This window comes from Ostrea edulis, chromosome 8 (genome assembly GCF_947568905.1).
Source record: "Ostrea edulis chromosome 8, xbOstEdul1.1, whole genome shotgun sequence".
Taxonomy (NCBI): Eukaryota; Metazoa; Mollusca; class Bivalvia; order Ostreida; family Ostreidae; genus Ostrea; species Ostrea edulis.
In genome coordinates, this window is record NC_079171.1 from 2,240,203 (window position 1) to 2,266,021 (window position 25,819).

The window sequence follows — 25,819 nt, forward strand, 5'->3', positions numbered from 1 at the left end:
GATACTTAAACCAGCCATATTTTCTGTAAAATTCAAGTTTACCACACCAGCGCATTATAACCGTAATATTTTTCAGCAATCCGGAATATCGTTTTTTGAAAAATAAAAATAGTGCTCCTAGCTCGTCCTAAAATATTTTTGCATTTATGGTCAATTGAAAAGATGTATATTATAAAAATACTTTAAATATTTTGGGCGACATGAAACCAGTATGGCAAAACCTTTACAAAATAACCAGTTTTTGGTGAAAAATGAGAAAAATACGGTACCATATCCGATTCTATTATGTATACAGCTTTAGTTGTGCTCCTATTTTTAAAATCTTAACATGTTTTTAGCTCACCTGAACCGAAGGTTCAAGTGAGCTATTCTGATCACATTTTGTCCGGCGTCCGTCTGTCTGTCCGTAAACTTTTCACATTTTCGACTTCTTCTCCAGAACCACTGGGCCAATTTCAACCAAAGTTGGCCAAAAGCATCCTTGGGGGAAGGGCTTTCAAGTTTGTTCAAATGAAGGGCCATGTCCCTTTTAAAGGGGAGATAATCACAAAAATGCAAAAATAGGGTGGGGTCATTTAAAAAAAAAATCTTCTTCTCAAGAACCACTGGGCCAGAAGAGCTGAAATTTACCTGAAAGCTTCCTGACATATTGCAGATTCAAGTCTGTTCAAATCATGGCCCCCGGTGGTAGGATGGGGCCACAAGGGGGGATCAAAGTTTTACATACAAATATATAGGGAAAAACTTCTCAAGAACCACTGAGCCAGAAAAGCTGATTTTTACATGAAAACTTTCTGACAGAGTGCAGATTCGAGTTTGCTTAAATCATGGCCCCCGGGGGTAGGATGGGGCCACAAGGGGGATCAAAGTTTTACATACAAATATATGGTTAAAATCTTTTTCTTAATAACCACTGAGTCAGAAAAGCTGATATTTACAAGAAAACTTTCTGACATAGTGCAGATTTAAGTTTGTTAAAATCATGGCCCCCGGGGGGTAGGATGGGGCCACAAGTGGGGGGATCAATTTTACATACAAATATAGGAAAGCTTTAAGAATCTTCTCAAGAACCATTGGGCCAAAGAAGTTGACATTTACATGAAAGCTTTCTGACATAGTGTAGATTCAAGTTTGCAAAGGGTAGTTTGGGCCATAATAGGGACTAAGGTTTTACATGCAAATATCTATGAAAAGTCTTCAGATATGGGCCAAGGTGACTCAGGTGTGCGATGTGGCACATGGGCCTCTTGTTTTAAACCCCGGATTCTGATACATATTTATAACATCAATACTCGTATTCAACATTTACATTCATTTTTATATATTTTAAGGGCCATATTTTGGGGTTTATGAATCAAGTTCTTTGTATGAAGCATTCTTGGGACAAGGGGGGCAGACAATGTAAATTTCAGGACTCCTGCACCCCTGTGGTGCATTATTTCATTTAAAGGATCAAACAATCAAACTTGTCAGATAGTGATACTGTTTTGTTTGTTTGCTTTACATCGCTTCAAGAAATTCTCATTCATACTAAGTCATCACCAGCTGTAAATGAAGGACCACAAATTTAGACCTATACTTAGTTCTCAGGACTGTGGCAGTGAGGGTTATTTAACATGTCAATGTCTGATGTGACAAGGAACCTCCATTTTTAAGTTCATATCTGAAAATCCAGCAACTCTTACTTCTCAAGAGTATTTGACAAACAGTCATGGCCATAATGCAAACACGTTATTAGAAGATAAAAAAATAAAGCATGCATGTTATATTTTTGTCACAATGAGTTACCTCTCTTTGCTCCTGTTCTTTATCAAATACTGTGTGGTACTGTTGATAACTCAAACAGGTTATTTTTAGTGATACCACATGATACTCTTAATTTTAGTTAACTTGTTTACGTTATTTTATGTCAACTCCTCTCACTTCTTCCATAAAGTCCTTGTACAATAAAACCTAGAAAGCAAACAATGGTAGTGAAAAAAAACTACATTGTATTCTTGAAAATCTGTTTTTTACCTCTGAATATATAATAAACAAATGAAGTTCAGAGAATTAGCCCCTGTAGACTAGGTTTAGATGTAAGAATCACCGTGTCTGTCTGTCTACACATCTATCTTCTGTCCGTCCCTCCCACTTTGTATCTAGTGGACAACTTTGTAATAAGAAGAGAATAAAAAATCATACTTGTGACAAAAATTGCATACAAACAGATATATGCAATAATTGATTACAAAATCTGAAGCTCATTCGGTTCTTCGTGTTTAAAAGAATCACTCATCAACAGACAACACTTTCCTATATACATGTATGATACTCAGGTTACTGTTAATGCCCATGGGCCTCTTGTTAAGTTGAAGTTTGAATTTCAATGCAGTACATGATTAGCAGTGAGCTTGGTCAAGGTTTTGTTTTCTGAGAAAATGTTTCTGATCAAAGTGAATTGATCACCATGGTGATATTCAAATAAATGTTATCACTTGATGTTTTCAGGTTCACACTGGACTCCCATGAGGTCCTGCATTACTGAGGAAAGGAAGGTGATATTAAAAGGGTAATGGTTCCTATATACACATACATCTACACAGAATTGTGTCTGTGTATTTTGATGTCAATGAAACCGTTTTTGGTCTGTCTGTCTGTCTGTCTGCAACTCATTGTTACCTTGAAATAACGGATTATGCAGTAGATTACATCATTTTCACTTTGAGAAATAATTGAGTAAGTGAACTTGTTTTTAGCTCACCTGAGCTATTCTGATCACTTATTGTCGGTCGGTCTGTCCGTAAACTTTTCCCATTTTCATCTTCTTTTCCAGAACCACTGGACCAATTTCAATAAAACTTGGCACAAATCATTCATGGATGAAGGGGATTTAAGTTTATTCAAATGAAGGACCATGTATAACCTTAAAAAAATGCAAAATAGGGTGGTGTTATTTAAAAATTTCCTTCTCAAGATCCACTGAACCAGGAAAGTTCCAATTGATATTGCTGCTTTCTGACATCATGTAGATTTAAGTTTGTTAAAATCATGCCCCCCCCCCCCTACCACTCCACCGCACCCGGGTGTAGGTTGGAGCCACAATAGGGTAAAAGTTTTACATGGGAATATTTGGGGAAAATCTTTAAAAATCTTCTGATCTTTTCCTTATTTCTTAAGGATTAATGGGACAACATTCAAATTTACATGAAAGCTTTCAGACATGGTAGATTCATTTGGGGGGGGGGGGGGGGGGGGGGGGGGGGGGGGGCACGATAGGGGATCAAAGTTTTGTATGAGTGAAAAAGGGACACTCTTTAAAAAATCCATAGGGCCAGAAAAGTGGAAATTTACATGACAGCTTCTTTACATGGGGTAGGTCCAAGTTTGTGCAATTCATAGGCTAGGCTCCAGGGGGTAGGGTGAGGCCAAAATAGGGCATCAAAGTTTTATGTGCTGTTAGATACAGAGCTGCCAACCCTCACGAGTTTGGTGTAAGGCTTACGATTTTAGGACCGAAAATGTGTCTTGCGATTTCACTATATATCTTCCGATTTTCGCCTATTTCACATTTCGAAAGTTTTAGGGCTGTCTGTCATTGGTTTTTACTTTTATAATAAACAAGCCATAGTCATTACTCCGTTTGTTTGCATAGTCTATATATATATACAGAATCTCGATCATTTTAAAGGACACATCGCATGTTTTTAAACTTTTTAATTTTTTCAGCAAAATTAATTCATTTCATGCCTAAAACTACTTTACGTGTGTTTTAAATGAAACAGTTTGCGTAGTTTTCGAGTTTGAAAGCCATGAACTTCAAATCTTGCGATATGCATATTTTCTTCGTATTTTACGCGCCATTATCTGTGACGTCATATGCGACCTCGAGCGAGACGATTTGAAAACAGTTGTTGGCCATTTCATAAACAGATTAGATTTAATTGACAAACAAACAATTATCACATTAACGGATTGTAAATAACACTGCATTAGGGTGTTTTGTGCCGTTTAAGGGTGTACTTGCTGTCCGTAGAGAGGATTTGGACTATGTTTTCTTCAATTTTCGAAGGAAGGTGTGAGGGACAAGACGTAAATACTTTTTGTCGGCACAACGACTTAAAAAACCTAGTAGAATTGGTCCTGTACTTTTTCAAACAAGCACTTGGACAAAGACGTAGATAAACTGCGAGAAAATGGTTCTATCGAAGCTACGCACTGTTACATATAGGTCTACGGCATATGCTTTCCGTTCTGTTCTCAAATTCAATACACTCTCGCACCAACTGACCTTCACCTTGTAACAACATATAGGTAGAACTTTGCTAGCAGTGTCTACCAACTGGTAGTTTAAAAAAAGAAATTTAAAGATAAAAGATAATTGAACTTTCAATTATAAATAATAAAATATGATATTTCCCAACTTTGAATTGAATTATAATGCTTTCATTTTTTTTAAGGAACGCGTACATGTACGTGTTTACAACAACAGCACGCCGCGCTCCCACTTCCTAAGTAACAACGTGTAGATAAAAAATAATAATGATTAATAAAATTGAATAAAATAATTTAAAAGAATTGTGATTTTCACAATAAGTTTGATCATTTTTATTATTACTTTTTTTTCTTTCGTAGTAGTCCTAGTTGTCAATGATACATAATCGTATCATGATTTAGACCTATCTAACTTCTCCAAAAATAAATTTAATAATAATTGCACTGTTTATTTTAGAAAAGCAACAACTCTAATTACAGTTGTTTACAGAAATGGCATTACCAAATAGTGTTTAGACAGTGATCCAATGTAAACATCATTTACTCGCAAAATGCAGATTTCATACTCGCTTTCCTTGCTACATTTGGGTCGCTATTTGTATGCACTGGTGGGTAAAAGATATAAGACCCGGGAAATTTGTCAACATCGAAATAAATGTTATCCATGGTAAATAAATTAGGCCCCTAAAACCCGAGTTTTTAAACATATCTAACACTACTTTTACAACAAGTTGATCGACGAAGGTCGCATATGACGTCACTGTACCACGTGACTACCAATCTAATTAACTAGGCTTTTTGAAATCAGGGCTTAGATTTAAGTCTGTATTGTGGCTAATTATCACAATACTTCAGCGAACGAACTATTATAATTAATTTCTATAAGCATAAGGAAGACAAAATACAAATAAATCTGTATACTTTGAAAACATGAGATGTGTCCTTTAATGCTTTAAAATAAACAATATGGCAGCTGCTACTAAGGGCTGTTCCAGAAATGATCAAATGGGGGGGTCGGGCGGCAAACGATATTTTTTTGTATGGGTGGTCGTATTTTTTCATATTTGAATTGGTCCGTGGTTGGACTGTTAAAAAAATATTTATCATGGGTAGTGGGTAGTTTCTATTGTTTTATTTTGTGCCACGTGGGTGTTGAGTTTTCAGAATATTTTTATTGTCGCTCTTGTCGTGTTGGTTACAAAACGTCGGAGGGAAAATTGAAAACGTGCTTTCGAAATGCTGTTTTCGAAATCGGAAGTAACATAGAACTATTGGAGTTGTCGCTCTTTGCAGCGCATAACTTTCCATGACGGCACTCTTCAAATTAGAGGCGCGTTTAGTAGGGTCCCTTTGGAGGTGATGGCGGCGAACTCTGTTCTGTAGATTATTACAGTTTACAGTGCATCGATTTGGGGAATATTTTGAAACCAATAGGTATTCCGTTTTCTAATAAATATGGGCAAACCTTAGTTGATTTATACGAGGGTACCGATGCGTTATATTTATCAGTCGGTGTGATGGTGATATAGAGGCCTCCGGGCGCGGGCTCCATTAGATTACGAACGATTCGTGGAAAAACATATCCATACCCATTTCATGATAATAGCATCGTTTGGACTCCCAATCTTTCCAACATTCCCGCCATAGATGCCTTTGATTGTTAATGTGACATCGTTTCTTCAGAACTACTGTGATACAATGTCGCACAGGCATTACCGCGTCATTGACTAGAATGTTTGTCCCGAAAACCTCGCGAGATTTGTACCGTTTTCATTTTTAAAAATATTTTTGTGGTGGGTCTGGTTAGTTTTTTTTTTTTATTAGATGGGTCATTGTAAAATGAGTTTATTAATTTAATGGGTCATGGGGTAATTTTTTATTTTTTTTATGGGTGCTTGGTATATACAAAAGGTGCCTCCCGACCCCCACATGTATTTATTTCTGGAATAGCCCTAAACGTAAGGCATGTGTTGATGGAAATAACAACAATACTCCCCCAAAGGAGAGCCAAAATTTTCAAAGAAAAATATGCAAGTACTCTGTAAACATCTATTCGTTTCAAAGTCAGAAAGAAGGAGTTTGTATGATAAGTGTACAATCTGTTTGATAAACTTCAACATTTCTCACGGCAGGGAAAATGACATTAAAACACTTGCCAGAATAACTAACACAGTAACTGTAAAATTATATAATATACTAATGTAACAATATTTTTTACACGTCAAGTTTTAGAAAGTAAAATCAATAAAAGATGTATTTGATCTTTTGCATTTGTAAAATGCATAACAATTCGTATACAGTCTAAATTCATTAAATTTGGATTTGAAGTATGCCTAAAATTGCTCAGGTTACATATTTATTCATAAAAGATCTCTTGCAGAAGCTAGGCGGCCCCCTGACCCCCACCTTATTATTTTCCATTTCATAATGTTGGCAGCTCTGTAGATGGAAAAATCTTTAGAAATATTTCTTGAATTATTTAAGCTAGGGCTTTCATACTTTAGTATATAGATACTATAGATAGGGAGAGGGGGGGGGGGGGGGTCAAAAAATTTTCATCGGAATAAACATTGATTAAAATATCTTTTAAAAATTCCAACACCTGAACAGCGGTAGGGCCAAGGTGACTCAGGTGAGAGATGTGGTCCATGGGCTTCTTGTTTTACCAATCAGCTTGTCAGACTGCTAAAAATAATAACAAAAGAATACAAATGTTAACGAGGGTCGATCCTCATGTGACTTATTAATATTAATGGTTGAAAGTAGGAAAAAATGTATTTATTTCCACTCAATATGCATGTATTCAAATTTATTTAATAACCAAAGAAAATGTTCATGCTGCCACCGTTTTAAAGATGTCAGATATACTAAAACAGAAATATATGTTAACACACGAAAATCCCACTTTTTTGTTATACAGAATAATCAAAATAGATAAAAACTTGTGAAAATGACAAATTTTAAATGTCAACAGTTTAAAAAACAAACTGCTAATTAATAAATATGTATAAATTAATTGTGGATAATGGGGAAACCTTGTATAATAGGCATGCAGTAAAAGAAATAACCAGGATAGGAGTTACTGCCCTTGACAACAGTTTTAGCTCGCATGAGATCAAAGCTCAAATGAGCTTTTCTGATTGCCAAGTGAGCTTTCCTGATCACCTGAATCCCGTGGTGATCCAGGTTAGAATAGGTTCTTGGCACCCACTTGCTTGTCGTAAGAGGCGACTAAATAGGGCGGCCCTTCGGAATAGGTCCTTGGCACCCACTTGCCTGTCGTAAGAGGCGACTAAATAGGGCGGCCCTTCGGATAAGACCACAAAAACTGAGGTCTCGTGTCACAGCAAATGTGACACAATAAAGATCCCTCCCTGCTCAAAGACCATAAGCGCCGAGCATAGGCCTAAAATTTTGCAGCCCTTCACCAGCAGTGGTGACATCTCCATATGAGTGAAATATTTTCGAGAGGAACGTTAAACAATATTCAATCAATTAATCTGATCACCTGTAGTCCATTGTCTGTTTGTCCGTCTGTTTGTGAAAGTTTTACATTTTCCACTTCTTCTCCAGAACCACAGGACCAATTACTGTATAACCAAACTTGGCCAAAAGTATCCTTGGTTGAAGGGCTTTCAACTTTGGTCAAATGAAGGGTCTCGCCCAATTCAAATGGGAGATAATCACATAAATGCAAAAATAGGATGGGGGTCACTTAAAAATCTTCTCAAATACCAGGGGGCCAGAAGAGCTGCAATTTACATGAAAGCTTCATGACATAGTACAGATTAAAGTTTGATAAAATCATGGCTACTGGTGGTAGGATGGGGCCATAGTAGGGGATCAAAGTTTTACATACAAATATATAGGTAAAATCTTTGAAAATCTTCTCCAGAACCACTAGAATAGAAAAGTACAGATTTACAAGAAATCTTCCCGACATACTGCAGATTCAGGTTTGTTAAAATGATGGCTCCCCGGGGGTAGGATGGGACCACAATAGGGTATCAAAATTTTGCATACAAATATATAGGGAAAATCTTTAAAGATTTTCTCAATAACCACTTGGCCAGAAAAGCTGAGATTGACGTGAAAGCTTCCTGACATAGTGCAGGTTCAAGGTTAACAAAACCATGGTCCCTGGGGGTAGGATGGGGCCACCATAGGGGATCAAAGTTTTACACATAAATATAAGGGGAAATCTTTAAAAAATTTCTTCTCAAGAACTACTGGGCCAGAAAAGTGGAAATTTACCTGAAAGCTTCCTGACATAATGCAGAATTATGTTTGTTAAAATCATGCCCCCACCCCACCCCCCATCCCCCCACCCCCCTACCCAGCGGTAGGATGGGGCCACAATAGGGTTAAAAGATTTGTATACAAATATATAGGAAAATTATCGTTTTAAAAGTACTTCTTAAGAACCAATAGGACAAAGAAGTTTACATTTACATGAAAGCTTCCTGACATAGCGCAAATTCAAGTTTGTAAAATTCATGGTCTCCGGGGATCAAAGTTTTACATACAAATATATAGGGGAATTCTTCTGCAGAATCACTGGGCCATAAAAGTTTACATTTACATGAAAGCTTCCTGACATAGTGCAGATTCACGTTTGTGAAATTCATGGCCCCCGGGAGTAGGTTGGGGCCTCATTAGGGATTTAAATTTTACATGTGAATATGTAGGAAAAAGCTTTAAATATGAGCCAAGGTGACTCGGGTGAGCGATGTGGCCCATGGGCTTCTTGTTTTAGATTATAAATTATTGTTTATCTATGGAAAATATCACTTTTTCAGTATCAATAGTTTACCAATTTTTGTGCAAAGTTTAATTTGATAAAGATTTTGCAAAAACCCATGATATCACATGAGGATCGATCAAATTTAAATAATCTGTGTTAATCTACCCGAGTCAATGTACACCGGGTCATCACTAATCCTATCTGTGTTAATCTACCTGAGTCAATGTACACCGGGTCATTACTTATCCTATCTGTGTTAATCTACCCGAGTCAATGTACACCGGGTCATTACTTATCCTATCCATACTCTTACTGTCAGTGAAATGAAACATATCAGTTATTTATATAATGGTCATTGCGTCTAACATTAAAAGATGTGAAGAAATTGTGCACGTTGAGATTTTATGTACATATCAATAATTTAGAGATACACTTCAAAAACTGTAAATTTCACAATGAAACCAGGAAAGTTGATGTGTATGATTAAGGTCAAGGTCATTAATGAAGGTCACAGTCAAATTTGCAAATATTGAACGTAGCCATAGTTGGGGGCATAGAGTTTCAAAAACACATTAAACTTGTTGTTCTTGTGGGGGAAAATAATTCTATGATTTAATTCAGTTTTTTCTACTCCTTGAGTTAAAAATTCATATGAAAATATTTTATTCAAAGTTTGTTTGTTTGTCAAACACATTTAACTTGTTCTTCTTGTGAAAAAAAAAACAATGCTGTATTTAACTTCTCAATGTTTCACTCCTTTGTAACTTTTTCATATTTCCTTCTTCAGCATCAGTTTTGACCACACAGAGTATCCTTAAGTAGGGGGACTCAACATTAATCAAAATCTGACTTCCTGTTTGGATTGGACCATCAACAAGTTACTGTATAGGTTTGTATATTATGTTAAACATGCAGATTTCTTAACAGTCAAGAAGACTTACAATTATACATTTATTGACTGGGTCCGAGAACAACATCTGTTTTGTTTGATTCAAGAATGGAATATGAGGTGTTGTCTGAAGCTGTAGGCAACATATTGTTCAAAGATCAAACTAAACTGCTGTTGTCCAAAGGGCATTTTTAAGTCACCTGAGTCACTCAGGTGACCTATTGTTGAATATCTGCAGCCATCGTCGTGTGTTAGTAATTGCATATTTTTTAACTTATGAATAAATTCCATTCCAATTCTTTTCAAATTAAAACTGATAGAAATTGACAAATTTTCTCCTCTACAACTGTACAACTGTAATGAAATCTAAATGCATAGTAATGTAAAGCAGGAAGGCCTGTACCAAAATTGTACATTTCTTGGGTAAAGTTTTTGACTCCAGGTTGGGGCTCTACTTGGCATATATAGCACATCTTAAGGTTACTGATACTACATTGAAACTAAATATTAAAGTATTTAGCAGGAGCCCTTTACCCAAATTGTAAATGTCATGATCTCAGGGATATGGGTTTTAGTTCCATATGTCGATTATGGGATTGCGTTTAATTTTGCTGATGCTGTATGAAAACTAAATGCACATTTAGAAAAAGCAAAAGGGGATCTACCAAACTTGTGAATTCTACAACCCCAGGGTTCTGACTCATAGCCGGGTCCCAATCAGTCATGTAATGTTAAATGTAACATGTAAAGGCTTCCGTCATTAGTACCTACAGGGACATTTGTGTATTAAGAACACAACATGCTTTACACTGCTGCTGAGTATTAGAATTTACCTTAGATATACAGAATAGAAAAAACACATAGATATCATATCTCTAGGTCAAAGGTCAACAAGAGTCCTGCTACTTCAGACATATGAATTATTAGGCTAGACTCTAAATCAGATATCTATAATAACAACAAAGTACTAGTAACAAATGAAATCATTTTACAGATTATACAATCATCTTAAGACATGTAGTGTATACAGTTGTCTAGGGACAGGTCTTGGATCATTGTTGTCCCACTATCAGTGTTCTAAGCTGATCAGTCACATCTCTGTATCAGCAAGGTGACTCAGGTGAGCGTTGTGGACCATGAGCATGGAACTACATGTGTTTGATTAGGCCGAAAATAATCATGTCTTTGTTCCACTAATACAACCGACTCTAAATTATACCCCTACCCTAGAAGTTTTTTGACATCTTCTCCAAAAAATTATTATTAAAAAAGATGGAGATGACCCTGGTAATAATATAGTTTAGAATATGACTTAATAGTATCAAAGCATATTCAACAACTGTATCTATATGAAAAATGAACCCCTTGTTTTCAGTATGTCAATAGATCTGCTAATTGAATGGAAATTGTAATCAGAATTCAGAACATCTTCTTGTCTTGGATTTAGATGTAACAAATATAATTAATTTCCTACCAAGTTACTCTAATTTTGACTGAATATTAGTGGAAACACAACCATTTATATTTTTGGCCTTAGCATTCAAGAAATGTACATGTGAAAAAACAGGTCAATTGCAACCAGTGTGTGAAATATGTAGATCACTTGAATGTGTGAAATAAATGTATATTGTGAATAGGTTGATATTTACATGTCAGTTTAATTATTGTAGATTGTGTTCCTAAAGACCCAGACCCTCCACATCATGGACACACTAGGACTCAGCACTCAGCTAAAAGTACGACAATGTTCTCAATGTCAGGGGGACACTGAGTTTTACTGTAACACATGTAAACGTGATCTGTGTTTACAGTGTAAAGAGAAACATGTCATTGATCTACATACCAAACACCATGATGTTGTGATTTACCGTGAGAAGTTTAACTACATCCCCAGACAAGAGATCTGTGTCAGACATCCAGACAGGTTCTATGAAATGTTCTGTCAGTCGTGTGAACTTTCTGTCTGTTTCCGATGTTTAGAGCACCGAAAACACCAAATACTGGACATTAGAACAGCCTATCAAACAAAGCGACAACAACACCGAGAAATCATTGACAACATCAGAAGTGAGACTCTCTATAACTGTCGTGTTCTCCTGGCAGGAATCCAAACTGATATCCAAACTTGTCCCCCACAAATCTGTCACCGTCAATCACAGATGTCAACAAAAGCCCAGAGACTGAAGGATCTGATTGACACTGCGGTATGTGATGTTAAAACAAGATACCGAGGTTTATGGATTGATAGAATACAACAACAGAAGAGAAAAATGAACAGACACCTCACCCACATACAGAACTATGAAGACAGATATGAACAATCAGCAAACAGAGCGGTACAATTCCTCTTGTTTATAAAGACCAGTCGTGTCCCCCAGATAAAGGACACCCCTAATCTTCCACAACACCTGCTGCTGTCCCTGACTGAGGGATTCAACATGGAGGATGTCAGTCAGTTATTGAGGGGAATCCCAGAAATCCAAATGACAACAGGAAAACGACAAGTAGGAATAGACGAGTGTGTGAAACTGATGTCCACACCTGTATTACACACGTCTGTCTGTGTGACAGGTGTTAGTGAGGTGTTACACATATCTCGTGTGATGTCAGACCGGGTCTGGGTCTCTGATTGGGACAATCTCATCTTGACAGACACAACAGGAGACACTATACACCGTGAGACAGATTTAACATCATGGTATGAAATAGGAGGACACACAGTGAACAGTTCTGGTGAACTGATTTATATAGACAGGAAACGTAACATCAACAAACTGTCTGTGAACAATCAAACAGTCACCACACAGATAGAGTATACATATCCATGGGAACCAGGGTGTGTGTACTGCTCCCCGTCCACAGGAGATCTGATGGTCGGGATGTGTAACTATGATACAGGCAAGGTAACTCGGTACAACAGTAGTGGTCAACACATCCTGACCATACAACACGACAACAAACGTCACACGATGTATAGTGCACCTTTCTATATCACAGAGAACACTAACGGTGATATTATTGTGTCTGACTGGCGTCGTGGTGCTGTAGTGGTGACAGAGCGCGGGGGGAGACATCGATTCTCCTACACAGGACCTCCATCAGGATCATCACTAAATCCACATGGAATCTGTACAGACGCGCTGTCACACATCCTGGTGTGTGATTATAACACCGACACAGTACAGATGATTGACAAGGACGGTCACTTCCTGTCTCTGTTACTGACACGACAACACGGGATAAACAAACCACACAGCCTGAACTATGATGATAAAACTCACCTTCTCTGGGTCGGATCATACCTCACCAACACAGTGTCTGTATATAGATATCTACAGAGGAGGTACTCTCTGACTGGTAAGTACTAGTAGTACTGTAGTTTATTGTACTATATCAGTCAGTATAAATAACATTAAATTCTACACAGGAATCCATTATAAATTATTGTTATGCTATGACATTATTATGATAGTGATGTTTTAAAAAATGTACAGTGTAGGTTATGATTAGAGATCCTATCTAATTTTAATTACAATGTTGCTATATTTAGAGGTGTTGATTGGTTTTAATTACGAGGTGGTTATAATCATAATAATTAGAACTAGTGATTAATTTTAATTACAGTATGGGTTATATCTAGGGGAGGAGTTAAGTTTTCATTACAAGTTGGTTATAATTATAGGTAATGTTTAGTTTTCATTACAGCATGTATAATGTGTGTTGTAATTAGAGATAGTGATTAATTCTAATTACAATGTGAGTTATAATTAGAGCTATCAATTAATTCTAATTACAATGTGAGTTATATTTAGAGCTAGAGATTAATTCTGATTACAATGTGAGTTATAATTAGAGCTAGGGATTAATTCTGATTACAATGTGAGTTATAATTAGAGCTAGGGATTAATTCTAAATTTTACAATGTGAGTTATAATTAGAGCTAGGGATTAATTTTGATTGCATTGCAGGTTATAATTAGAGCTAGTGATTAATTACAATTACAATTTGAATTATAATTAGAGCTACGGATTAATTCTGATTACAATGTGAGTTATAATTAGAGCTAGGGATTAATTCTAATTACAATGTGAGTTATAATTAGAGCTAGGGATTATTTCTAATTACAATGTGAGTTATAATTAGAGCTAGGAATTAATTTTAATTACAAATGGGTTATAATTAGAGGAGGAGTTATGTTTCTATTGCAATGTGGGTTATGATTAGAAGTAATATTTAATTTTGACTACAATGTTGGATTTAATTACAACTAGTGATTAATTTTAATTACAACATGGGATATAATTAGACGAGGAGTTAGGTTGTTATTAAAATGTGGTTGATAATTAAGGTTAACTTAGTGTGTAGGTTTAATGTTAAATGATGTGGGTTATAATTACATTAAGTGAATAATATTAATAATATAATATAATTAATTTTAATTACAATGGGGGCAATGATTAGATGAGGAGAAATGGTTTTATTTAATATTTTGGGTTGGGATTCAATAGGTGTTCAATGGGGAGATTTTATTAACAGCATTCTGTTACAATTATTATCTTGTTGAGATTTGTAGAACATTGATCATTGCCAGTTTAAAACTTGACATGTTTATAATCTATTTCTTCTACTTAACTATCCTACTTTGTAAATATCAGTGATATTGACACAGCTTTGGTTTGTGGGATGTTGTATGTTTCTGTGATGGTGTGATGTTGTATGTTTCTGTAGCAGGTGTGGACAAAATCTACATTGTGTACTGGTTTGACACTGAGTATGTACATTACACCAGTCTTTTTGTGAAATAGCTATCATGAACTTAGGGGTCTGTATCAAAAGTCAACGTCTGACAAAAACAAAACAATTAACACCCCACCCCCTTGAAACTAAATAAATGATGAATGTTGATCTACTTTGTTTTTAAAATTCAAGTTCTGATAACACTCTGAGTTGAGTCTTGTAAACTAGGTAGAAACAAATACAAATGTAGTTAGAATGGAATTATTTCAATAGGAGATCGACACTGAATGTTTTTTAAATGAAATTAATGAATTACAATTGATTTTGTATATCGTATTTGTGACGTTTATCGTAATTTCATTAAGTTAGCTCAGGTGACCAATTGCAATTGGTCAGTAGGCATTGTCGGCCGCTATTTGTTAAAAATGTTAAGATTTGAACATTTTAATTTTTAGTTTATGATAAAATTCTAGCATTTCAATTATTCTTATTGCCCCCCCCCCCCCCCCCCCCCCCCCCCCCCCCCTTCAAAGTAGAGAGGTATATTGTTTTGCACCTGTTGGTCAATATACTCAATATCTTTAGAACCATTCATTTGATCGTAATTTGGTTAAAAGCAGAAATGGGCCCTTACTGTTTTTTAGGTCGAAAGGTCAATTCTACACTGGACATAGAAATATACTCTCAATATTTTGAGAATCCTTTCCTTGACAGACATCTTAGTACCTTTGTACATCCCAAAAAGTAGATGACCGCTACCGATTTTGAGGTTACGTGGTCAAAGATCAAGGGTCAAACTGGGGATAGGAATATATTGACCACTCCATGTCTAGAGAACTCTTTGCTTGACAGCAATCAAACTTGATACATAGGTACATCACAGGTACATCATTACTAGAACCTGACCGCTTTTGATTTGGAGGTCACATAGTCAAGGATCAAGGGTCAAACTGGACATAGGAATATAATATTCACTCCATATATTGAGAACCATTTGCTTGACAGACATAAAACTTGGCACATTGGTACATCTTCAGGAGTAGATGACCCCTATTAATTTTCAGGTCACATATTCAAAGGTCAAGGGTCAAACTGGACATAGGAATGTTCTGTGCGCTCAATATTGTGAGAACCCTTTGCTCGACATGCATCAAACTTTGCACACTGGTACATCTTTCAGGGGAAGATGACCCCTGTTGATTTTGAGGCCATATATTGAAATCTCAAGGGCCAAACTGGACTTAAGAATATACTGTCTACCCAATATCTTGAAAACCCTTCGCTTGACAGACATCAATCTTGGTACACTGGTACATCTTTAGGAGAAGATTACCCCTATTGATTTTGAGGTCATATGGTTAAAGGTCAAGGGTTAAACTGGACATAGTAATATATTGGCTTCTATATTTTGATAATTATCTGATTGATTGACACCAAACTTGGTACTCTGGTACAAAATAAGGAGTAGATGACCCCTTTTAATTTTAGGTCACATGGTAAATCCATTCCTGACATAGGAAGATATTGTCTGTTCAATATTTTGAATTGGTAATACAACTATTTATGAAATGATACATGTGTTTAACACTTTTAGCTCATCTGAGCTGAAACCTCAAGTAAGCTTTTCTGATCACCTGTTGTATGTCCGTCCGTCTCTCTGTAAACTTTTTACATTTTCGACTTCTTCTCGAGAATCAAAAGGATCCTTGGGTGAAGGGCTTTCAAGTTTATTCAAATCAAGGGCCATGCCTTTTTCAAAGGGGAGATACTCACAAAAATGAAAAAAATGCAAAAATAGGGTGGGGTAATTTAAAAACCTTCTACTCAAGAACCACTGGGCTAGAAAAGCTAAGATTTACACGAAAGCTTCCTGACATAATGCAGATATTCAAGTTTCTTTAAATCATGGCCCATGGGGTAGGATGGGGCCACAATATGGGATCAAAGTTTTACATACAAATATTTAGGGGAAATGTTTAAAAATCTTCTCAAAAACTATTGGGCCAAGAAAGTGGAAATTTACAGCAAATCTTCTTAACATAGTGCAGATTGAAGTTTGTAAAAATCATGGTCCCTTAGGATAGGATGGGGCACGATAGCGGATCAAAGTTTTACATACAAATATATCTGGAAAATCTTTTAAAATCTTCTCAAAAACTTCTGGCCCAGGATGCTGAAATTTACACAAAAATTATTTACATAGTGCAGATTGAAGTTTCTCAAAATTATGGCCCCAAGGATAGGATTTGGCCACAATAGGGGATCAAAATTTTACATACAAACATATGGGAACTTTTTTTTAAAATCTTCTCAAAAACTACAGAGCCAGGAAAGTTCAAATTTACATGAAAGCTGCCTGACATAGTGCAGATGGAGGTTTGTTAAAATTATGGCCCCCGAGGATTGGATGGGACCACAATAACGGGTCAAAGTTTTGCATACAAATTTATAGGAAAAATCATTAAAAATCTTCTGATGAAAAATCAGTATACCAGAAAAGTTTACATTTACACGAAAGCTTCTTGACATAGTCCAAATTCAATTTTTAAAAAAAAAAGTATGGCCCCTGGTAGTAGGTTGGGCCACAATAGGGATCAAAGTTTTACATGCGAATATATTGGAAAAATCTTTAAATATGAGCCAACGTGATACAGGTGAGTGATGCGGCCCATGGGCCTCTTGTTAATTTTAACACCATTAGTTGCATATATGTTTTACAAACATCGCTTGTCATGTGTAGCTTAAGCATCTTTGGGACCAGGGGACATGTATTATAAATTTAGGAACTCTGCACTCCTAGAACCATAGGGGTTAAATAAAATTTACGAAACTGCCACATATTGACCCACATGCAATACCCTTTTCAACAACTGCACATTTGCAAGGTAAACTTAATGTATAATCATGTAGAATAGGAAGGCCTCTAATGAAATTTTAAATTTGATTATCCCTGGAGTAGAGGTTCTGACTCCATGATGGTGATAAACTTGATGTATATATAGCGTATATGTGTAAAACATTTAGAAAACATCTTTACTGCTATTGATATTAAACTGAAACAAAACAGATAGGTAGTCCTCAAACATGTAGCCCAGTGATGTTAACAGGCCACCAACACCAGAAACAGATAGGTAGTCCTCATACATGTAGTCCAGTGATGTTAACAGGCCACCAACACCAGAAACAGATAGGTAGTCCTCATACATGTAGCCCAGTGATGTTAACAGACCACCAACACCAGAAACAGATAGGTAGTCCTCATACATGTAGCCCAGTGATGTTAACAGGCCACCAACACCAGAAACAGATAGGCAGTCCTTATACATGTAGCCCAGTAGCTAAGTACCTCATTACTAGCTTGAAAATACAGATTAATATTTAATTGCTGTTATAAAATTTAGAAATTAATTTCAAAATTGAGGATTATCTCCCTCACGCATAGCTCTGATCCTTGGACGAATTTGACTCCACTTTTTTTGGCACACTGTTTTCCCTATAATAACTCTAAAACTTCATTGTTATTTCGGATTTCAAACATTTCGGTTGAGCATCACTGAAAAGACATTATTTGTCGAAATGCGCATCTGGTGCATCAAAATTGGTACCGTGTAAGTTTTATATGTATATTGTCTTTATCAACAACATTGTTTCGCAACCAACTCCTGGGTTTTCACTCTAGGACAGGCCCTAATTAGTCATATTGTAATAATCTTACATATTATATTATGTATTGTATTTCATCAGCATAAGCACTTTTGGGGGTCATTCAAGTTTTAAGACTCCATCTTTTACACTGTTCCTGAATAATAGAACTGAGCTTGGATTTTTTTCTAGATTAAGTTTTAAGACAATATGTTTTACGTAGCCCTAAGGCCTAGTCAGTAGTGATACTTATAAGTAATACTAAGGTGACTGATAAAGTATCTTGTCTTTGAAAATACTGTCTATCATTCTTTTTATGCCCACGGAATCAAAGATTTGGGGATATACTGAGCGACTGTGACCGGTCATCCACTGGTATAAGAAACGGAAGTCAATATCAAGTGCTGAGAAAACTAAGACTCAATTTTGAATTACACACCTGTAATGCTGATTTTATTTGAATGAAATACTTTTGTGTATAAGACCAGTATTTATTTACAATGTTTGATATACTTCAGGTGGGAAACATAAAAGATGAGACAAACAATATGGTCCATGGGTCTCTCATCTTTCAAATCACATAATGTATATCACTTACAATTAATGTCACGAGTATTTAGAACTAATGTTATTTTGTGTGGTAGACTGGGCCCACTTCTAGAGAATTCACTTGCTTCAAACTCCTCCATACACTAGACAAAATGCTTCAATGTCTATATCTGATCCTAATTAAAACTTCAGATAATCCAGACAGAGATGAACAGATCACAGAAGCTTCTGAAAGTTATGGGTATGAGGAGGTTCAGGAATCGGGATCAGAGCTGGAAATCAGTGGAGAGTCCGAGTCTGAAGAAAACAGCGAGGATCTGAAGTCTGAGGATAGCAGCGAGGAATCTGATCCTGATGACGAGGACACTGCTGAATCACAAACCAGTAAAGATAATGGTGTAGAGGAAAACGATGATCGGAATGTAGAGGAGACCAGCGAGAATGAAGATGAATAAGAAATGTCTGGGTAATTACATTAAGATAATACAGATCTGTCTGAAGGAAAGGACTAGGTCCAATAAGTGCCATTTCTGGCCCTGAAATTCAAGCATAATTTGCTTTCACTGAGATCTAGTAATTTTCAAATTGAAATAGTCAGAACCTAAAACTAGAATTGCCTATCTCGTTTAAAATTTTGCATAGTTAACTTTTTCTTAACATGTTCATTTAGCTCACCTTAGCCGAAGGCTCGTGAGCTTTCCTGATCAAAATTTGTCCACTGTCTGTCAGTGGTGTAGGTGTCAGCATACTCTATTTACATTTTCAACCTCTCCAGAACCACTGGGCCAATTTCAACCAAACTTGGGATAAAGCATCCTTGGATGAAAGTCTTTCAAGTTTCTTTAAATAAGAGTCCATGTCCCCTTCAAAGAGGAGATAATTACAAAAATGCAAAAATAGGATGGACCATTGAAAAAAAGTATTGAACTCTTGGGCCAGGTGATCTGAAATTTTCATGAAATCATCCTGACATAGTGCAGAACCAACTTTATAAAAATCATGGCCCCCAGGAGTAGGATAGAGCCACAATAGGGGATCAAAGTTTTACCTACAAATGTATAGGGAAAATCTTTCAAAATTTTCTTCTCAAGACCCACTGGCCCAGGGAAGTAGGAAGTAGGGATTTACATGAAAGCATCCTGACATTGTGCAGATTCAAGTTTGTTGAAATCATGGCCATAAGGGCAGAGCATAGGCTTAAATTTTGCCGCCCTTCACCGGCAGTGGTGACATCTCCATATGACTGAAATATTCTCGAGAGGGTCGTTAAACAATATTCAATCAATCAATCTTCTCAAAAACCAGTGATCCAAAGAACTTTACATTTAAATCGAAACTTCCTGACATAATCCAGATTAAAGTTTGTTAAAATCATGGCCCCTGGGGGTAGGATGGGACCACAACAGGGGTTTAAAGTTTAACATACAAATATGTAGGGGAAATATCTGAAAATATTAAGAACCACTGGGCTAGAAGACTTGAAATTCACATGAACGCTTCCTGACCTAGTGTAGATATTAGATTTGTAATCATGCCCCCCTCCCCCGACTATGTTTAGCCACACAAGGGACCAACGTTTTTCATGATAAATATTGGAAAAATCTTTAGATAGGGGCAAAGATGACTCAGATTAGCAATGTGGACCATGGGCATCTTGTTTTGGAGAGGATGTTTTTTTCTTTAATCAAAACAGATATATGGTAATTTGTCCATGTTTTGTAGATGTCAGCACGAAGGGGGGATTGCTGTGACTAAACAGGGCACCAACACCTCATCACCACATCATATTCCATCCTCCACCTGAGACATTGATGTTAACAGGCCATCAACACTTCGTCATCACATCATCTTCCATCCTCCACCTGAGACATTGATGTTAACAGGCCATCAACACCTCGTCATCACATCATCTTCCACCCTCCACCTGAGACATTGATGTTAACAGGCCACCAACACCTCGTCACCACATCATCTTCCACCCTCCACCTGAGACATTTATGTTAACAGGCCACCAACACCTCGTCACCACATCATCTTCCACGCTCCACCTGAGATATTGATGTTAACAGGCCACCAACACCTCGTCACATCATCTTCCACTCTCCACCTGATACATTGATGTTAACAGGCCACTGATATCTCATCACCACATCATCTTCCACTCTGCACTTGTGTTCCCAAATAGAATCCCTGATAAACCTTAGAATAAAGCAATCTATCAGTAACTGAAAAGACAAAAGCTTTGGACTTTGAAATTGCAATATAGTTCAGGGAGGCAGCAGCTTTCTGTTTGGAATTTAATTTTAAGTTGAGTGAATCCTCTTGAGGACATGAATCAGATTTCACAAACGTAATACGCCAGTTTCGATATTAGAGCTCTCCTGTGTAGGAGGTGCATTTAGTGGAACTTTGAATCCTTAGGTGGGGCAGAGTGGTACCACAGTCAGTGAGAAAGACGATAAAATGTATAAAAACCGAGTTCTTATTAAATACTTGATGTAGGAAATTTAAAATACTATCAAAAGAAATGTTTTACTAAAGTGGAACCATAAATACAATGTTATATTTCCAAGCAATGTCCTGGATATGATAGCTAGGAGCAACAAAATAACGTGATATATCAAGAATTCTAAGTATTTAATTACTTCTTGAATACTTATCATTTACTTAGTTTGTGTATCAGTCGAAATTGGGTGATGAAACTGTGTATGATAAACTTACTTAACAGATTCACTTATCTGTCCCACTCCCGCTTGTAAACAAGTTGTTTTGCACCTTACTAAGTATGAGAGTTCTCCAAAGGGAAATAACTCGGACGTATCTCGAAACCGGCGTATTGTGTTTGGTGTCTGTTGATGAGAACAAGGAAAACATTGACCCCAGTGTGCAATACACGTGTTGTGAAAACAGTTTTATGTTTGTATCAGAATTTGTATAGACAGTTTTATGCATGTAACATGCTTATCATGAAAAAAATATATATTGGTATCGGAATTTTGTATATTACTTCATTTGGTTTAATGATTGTATCTGAAATTTTGTATATTAAGTTTTATGTGTAGTTTGATGTTTGTAAATCTATGTTTTGAATATTACTACATTTAGCTTGAAGATTGCATCAGAAATTTTGTATATTACTAGATTTAGTTCAATGTTTGCATCAGAAAGTTTGATAAAGTTAGATCTCCAGTTTCATGTATATCTGTTATTGACATTGCGTTGTTTAAAGAATGTTACACCAGAATATAATAATTTCACATAAAAATCAGACTTGTTTGATGTTATTTTGTCACTGTTGGCAGAAACAAAATGCGTCTCTGCTATCAAACCTGGTATACATCATTGTAAAGAGTCTTTAACAAATACTTTAAGTGTTAGATGTGGTTGTTATTTTGTAAAGACATCTTGACCGGAAAGTATCATAAACGCAACCATACTTTTCCGTCGAGAATACTTTATAATAATGACCATAAAATCTTTCAAGTAAAGATATTGTTCTATGCTCTTTATATAGTTCTACAACAGATTTACAATGATAGCGTTTGGGGTAATGAAGCCACATGTATATTTTACAAAAGGCCAAAACAAATTAATAACTACTTTCTCATGTCAAAATTTTCCAATTTTGATAAGGCAGACAGGTATTTTATATTTTATGAGACCATCTGAGCTTAAAGCCCAGATGAGTTTTTAGCACACCTGAGCTGAAAGCTCAAGTAAGCTATTCTGATTGCCTGTTGTCTGTCGTCTGTCTGTCTGTAAACTTTTTACATTTTCAACTTCTCCAGAACCACTGGGTCAATTTAAACCAAACTGGGCCAAAAGCATCCTTAGGTTGTTTTCAAGTTTGTTCAAATGAAGGACCATCTCTCTTTCAAAGGGGAGATATTCACAAAAATGTAAAAAAAAAAAAAGGGTGGGGTAATTTAAAAAGGTTCTCAAGAACCACTGAGCCAAAAAAGCTGAAATTTACATGAAAGCTTCCTGACATATTTCAAATTCACGTTTGTTCAAATCATGGCCCCCGGGGGTTGAATGGGGCCAGAATAGGGATCAAAATTTTACATACAAATATATAGGAAAAATCTTTAAAAATCTTCTCAAGAACCACTGAGCCAGAAAAACTGAAATTTACATGAAAGCTTCCTAACATATTTCAGGTTTATGTTTGTTCAAATCATGGCCCCCAGGGATAGGATGGGGCCACAAGAGGGATCAAAGTTTGTGAAAATCTTTTAGAATATTCTTCTCAAAAACTACTTGGCCAGGAAAGTCGAAATTTACAATGAAATCTTCATGACATAGTGCAGATACAAGTTCGTAAAAGTCATGGCCCCCGAGGGTAGGATGGAGCGACAATAGGGGATCAATTTTTACATACAAGTATATAGGGAAAATCGTTACGAATCTTCTGAAAAATCATTGGGCCAGAAAAGTTTACATTTATGTGAAAGCTTCCTGACCTAGTCCAGATTCAATTTTGAAAAAAAATAATGGCCCCCAGGAGTAGGTTGGGATCACAATGCTGGATAGGGGTCAAAGATTTACATGCAAATATATAGGGAAAAACTTTAGATATGAGCCAAGGTGACTCAGGTGAGCGATGAGACCCATGGGCCTCTTGTTCTTATCACCTGTTCACCATTGTTTGTTCGTCTGTTTGTCTTTAAACCGTTTTACATTTTTTAACTTCTTCTCCAGAACCACTGATCAAATTTAACCAAATTTGGCAAGAAACATCCTTCGGTGAAGGGCCCTCAAGTTTCTTCAAATGAGGGGTCATCAGAAGATTTGTAAATGACAGCACCTTATTTTTGCATTGTTGTGATTTTCTCCCCTTTGATGGGGACATGACCTAATAGGAAATCATTTCAGGCAGAATACAAGCCGAACAATTGGAGCTAGGATCTTACAACCTCGTCCATTCATTTACCATGATGAGAGGAAGATGTCTATATTTTTCAAGGTCAGAGATCAAAGCAGTTGATGGGACAATCTTCTTGACATAATGGAAATCGAACTCTTGGAGCTAGGACTGTCAGACTTGGGAAGCCTACTCGTGGCAAGTGGAGGATGACTTTTATTCTTCAAGTTCAAAGGTCGAGGTTATAGTATCACTTAGTAGGATAAACTTTTAAGCAGGATATAGACTGAAGCACTGGGTTAGGATTACCAAACTTGGTACACATAATTCGTATGGCAGGCGGAGGATGCCTTGAGAGGTCATGGTCGTAATATCACTAAGTAGAAAAACCATGTTTTCGTGGTTTTTGTCTCCCATTCTCCATTATAAATAAATTATTGCCTTGAAATTTTGTCAAAACATCCCTCGTGGAGAAATGAATAATCAGTTCATTTTCAAATTGATTGGTGCACCATCACCTACTTTTTTGGTACTCTTCTGACTTAGAGACAGACTACTGGCAAACAAATGGATGTTACAAAGGTTACAACAGTATCGTTTAAAGTGAGCATTTTGCAAATTCTACGGTTGTTATGATGGTCTAGTTTGCCAATACAACCTATCCTTGGGTCAAGTGCTGTCTAAGGTAGATCATACCAATTATTAGACCGTTCTTTACACACCGATTTGACCACGGATTACTCATTTTACCTGATCACTATATAGGACTCAAAGAAGGAGTGACTGATCTACGGGATGATTACACCACCTAGCTAGGTACCCGACCTCACTTCTGGTACATCCAGGGGTCTGGGTTTGCACAACTTTTAATAATGTACTCGTTATAAGAGTTATGAGATTGATCATTGTTCATTATCACCTTTTCATACGAATATTACTTTAAATTGCTCGATATTGATTTTTCATTTAATCATTGACTAATTCACTGGGCATTTTTCATTAAGATATACTTACAATGTTTTGACAACGACTGCAATAAATTTTACTTCTTTCACGATATTCTATTTCCTGCTTACCCCCTCACCCGTGCCTCCTTTAAATGTGATCGATTGACTCAGTATTGGATAATAGATCTCTGCACATACTCTAAGCTTATTCATAGCTAGCGCATACTAGATTCCTGCACCGAGTCTAAGCTTATTCATAGCTAGCGCATACTAGATCCCTGCACCGAGTTTAAGCTTATTCATAGCTAGCGCATACTAGATCCCTGCACCGACTCTAAGCTTATTCATTGCTAGAAAATTCTAGATCCCTGCACTCAATCTACGCTTATTCGTACCTAGTGATTTTTTCTTCGCACAACGATCGGTATTAGAAGTGAAAATCAAGAGTCATTTCAATAAAAACGTGATAACCACGGACATGGTCTGCCTATGATCAATTTTTAATCCGAAAAAGACTATTAAAAGTATAAGGATGTTACAATTCTTTCAAGTCTCATTTGAAATCATCTATTTGCAAATCCTTTGGTAGGTGAAAGGTGAAGATAACGAAGAGTGATCAATCTCATAACTCCTACAAACAATACAAAATAGATAGTTGAGCAAACACGGACCTCTGGACACACCAGTATAATGATCTTATTTACATATACAACCTGGAGCCATTGAGTCGAATGTTGTCTGATGTGTTTTACTTTGTTTAGGCGTTCTTTAGACACTGAATTTGACTAGGGTTAATCTGTTTACCTGATCAAGATAGGAATCACAGCGGATGTAACCGGGTATCAAGGGATGCTTATTCCTCCCTGGTACCTTGTCCTCTGATCTTTCAAGGGTCTTTCTTTTTTACCATATACTCTCAATTTTGTATAAGATACATTCAGACCATGAATAGAGAGACCCGGCCGTCAGACCATCAACTGAAAATAGTCTTAAGCTTATATTTCGAATCCAGTTAACCTATGAAATGTAATACTTATACGGTACCAATTTTGATGCACCAGATGCGCATTTCGACAAATAATGTCTCTTCAGTGATGCTCAACCGACATGTTTGAAATCCGAATTAACAACAAACTTGTAAGGGGTCATCCATAATTGTCAACCATTTTCCAAAGTGTGCAAAAAGCACACTT

General features: G+C 36.5%; 1 protein-coding gene across 2 annotated transcripts; it reads left to right on the forward strand.

Annotated features, from left to right (window-relative positions):
- Positions 1–1,853: 1,853 nt before the first annotated feature.
- LOC125662105 (uncharacterized) lies at positions 1,854–22,083 on the forward strand. Of its 2 annotated transcripts, XM_056147856.1 has the most exons (5): positions 1,854–2,551; positions 9,786–9,887; positions 11,558–13,244; positions 19,008–19,281; positions 20,538–22,083. In XM_056147856.1, the coding sequence occupies exons 3-4, from the start codon at positions 11,591–11,593 to the stop codon at positions 19,268–19,270; spliced, it is 1,917 nt and encodes a 638-aa protein (XP_056003831.1). In that variant the 5' UTR covers positions 1,854–2,551; positions 9,786–9,887; positions 11,558–11,590; the 3' UTR covers positions 19,271–19,281; positions 20,538–22,083. The 2 variants fall into 2 exon arrangements, with proteins under 2 accessions (XP_056003831.1, XP_056003832.1); XM_056147857.1 differs by lacking the exons at positions 1,854–2,551; positions 9,786–9,887 and adding an exon at positions 10,887–11,007.
- Positions 22,084–25,819: the final 3,736 nt, after the last annotated feature.

What these genes read in the sequence shown, in the direction of transcription:
- LOC125662105 (XM_056147856.1), top strand. Translation starts at nt 11,591, where the DNA reads ATGGACACACTAGGACTCAGCACTCAGCTAAAAGTACGACAATGTTCT. An exon ending in GAGGAGGTACTCTCTGACTG is followed by an intron (nt 13,245 to 19,007) that starts GTAAGTACTAGT and finishes TTAAAACTTCAG; the next exon opens with ATAATCCAGACAGAGATGAA.